This window comes from Aplysia californica, unplaced genomic scaffold (genome assembly GCF_000002075.1).
Source record: "Aplysia californica isolate F4 #8 unplaced genomic scaffold, AplCal3.0 scaffold02080, whole genome shotgun sequence".
Lineage (NCBI taxonomy): Eukaryota > Metazoa > Mollusca > Gastropoda > Aplysiida > Aplysiidae > Aplysia > Aplysia californica.
Window position 1 is genome coordinate 10,001 of NW_004799350.1, and position 1,978 is coordinate 11,978.

General features: G+C 42.7%; 1 protein-coding gene across 1 annotated transcript in view; it reads right to left on the reverse strand.

The window, feature by feature from the left end:
- Nucleotides 1-1,019, reverse strand: part of LOC101858916 (CBL-interacting protein kinase 24-like) — a 3,657-nt gene extending 2,638 nt beyond the window's left edge. The window contains exon 1 of the mRNA XM_005113369.2: nt 50-1,019. Within this exon, the coding sequence (XP_005113426.1) occupies nt 50-430 (381 nt within the window). The 5' untranslated portion in view covers nt 431-1,019. The remainder of the gene's footprint in view (nt 1-49) is intronic.
- Between the last annotated feature and the right edge of the window lie 959 nt (nt 1,020-1,978).

A 1,978-nucleotide genomic window follows, 5' to 3' on the forward strand; every position in this document is an offset into this window, starting at 1 on the left:
GAAAGAAGAAGCATAATAAGAATAAGAATAATAATATGAATGCACTCACCCTGACAAACACTTTCATCCAGTTGTCGTCGCTGAGTTTCCCTGTCCGCGAGAGCAGGTCTCTCTTATCGTAGAACGGCATGATGAGATAGCCGGTGGGACCACAGAAGACGGGACGAGGCAACAAAGTCACAACTCCACGTATGTCAGAAGCCAGTTTCATCAGCCACATCTCACGGCTGAAGCGATCTCTATCCTCATCAGAGCGAAGAGGCATCTGCTTGACAGCGAATTTCTTGTCAGGGATGATTTGGCTCCTCGCCAAGAGAATCTTGCTACGTTGTCCTTGGTGCAAGACGGACGAGTACTGCATGCGGTGGTAGTGGAAGACATCTACCTCTTTAGGCAGCTGGATGACACTAATCTGCTCCACAGAACTCATGGTGAAATGAAGAAATACTCGGATGTGACCAAAGACTGATTGAATGTCTATGAAAAATCACCAGAACCAGAAGGGGATTCTGAAGATCGCAGTAAAAGCTGTCGTACTTTCTGAATATAGTGATGACAACGTGGATTCAATAAAACAGCAATACAATGCACTCTACACTCGACAAACGAGGGGAAAGAAATGGTACAGACAAACGTTTTGCAAGAGTTTTTATATGATGACAAACGAAGCGTCATTTTTTGGGCGGGAATTAAACGCAAAGTTCTGATTGGTTAACGGGCCACGCTCAGCTGTCAATCTTCTTTTGTTGAAACGTCGAACTTTCCAGAAATTCAAGTAGTTCTCACGGCTCGTGGCCAGATTACAAAATCGCCGGTAGCCTCAAGGGGGTAGCGTCTGGGTGTCCAGTCATCCATTACGCCGGTGACGTAATCTTCATAGACGCTGACCACGGGTCAACCTACCGCCCCCGCTCCTACGGCGGTTTCTGGTTTGATAACAAAAGACCGAACAGTAGTCACGCGGTTGGATTACGGGCACAGTTGAACACGTGTTGAAAGGTCATGAAATTATGGAAATTTCAACGATACAACTCAGTTTGACACGAAATCTCTTTTCGAAAAAACAACGTGATGGCGTTGAAATGGCTTTTTTTTTTAATTGTTTACATTTTTTTGGTAAGTGTTTTCGGAGACGAAAAAGTAGAGACGCATCACTCCTCGATTTCGGCGTGATTGGGGTCAGGCATCCGGTGAAAGTTTCACACTGTACAAACTAATAGTCTGTTCCTTACAACCCAGGAATCGCCGTATTGTTTTCATAGAAAATTAATCAAGGGGGTTTGTCTGAATGGGTTTTAAACACCATTTCTCTTTCTTTACCGTCACGTCAAACCCGCATCCACACATGAGTCAGAACATTCTGGTAATTCTAGTCAATATTTGGATTCAAAATTCAAAACATACCTTACTGTATGTTCCCTTTCGGTCGGTATAATTATTGGCCTGTCTATGTCACGTCCCCTCTTCTTATTCCTGGATGCATCTCATTGCATTAGTGCGCTCAATGTGAAAAATCTTTTCTATTCTTCTTCTTCTACAACTTTTTCATAGTCATTTTCTTCTTGTTCTTGTTCTTGTTCTTGTTCTTGTTCTTTTTATCGCGTGTGCTGTTGGTGGGTGCTCTGGTGTGATTTACTCCTTCTTTCCTATCAAGCACCTATGATCCCTATCATTCCTCCCCTCCTTTTTTTTGTAGATGTAACTCTCTTGTAACTCATCTATTCTTCATCACTTATATGACCTTATTGTTGCAACGCAACAAGTGCCGTAAAACTCTTACTTAAACTTTTAAAAACTCTGCTTCCTCTTCCTTCACTGGAGCATAAATTTGATGAATTGATTAATTATGCGCACATTTATTGACCAACTTCACCACATACCACTACTTCCGACGTATTGACTGAGATGAAGCCTCGCTCCTCCCTCTGTCCCCGGTATTAACTATATAGGAAATAACAAGGGGAAGTGACTTTGAGAG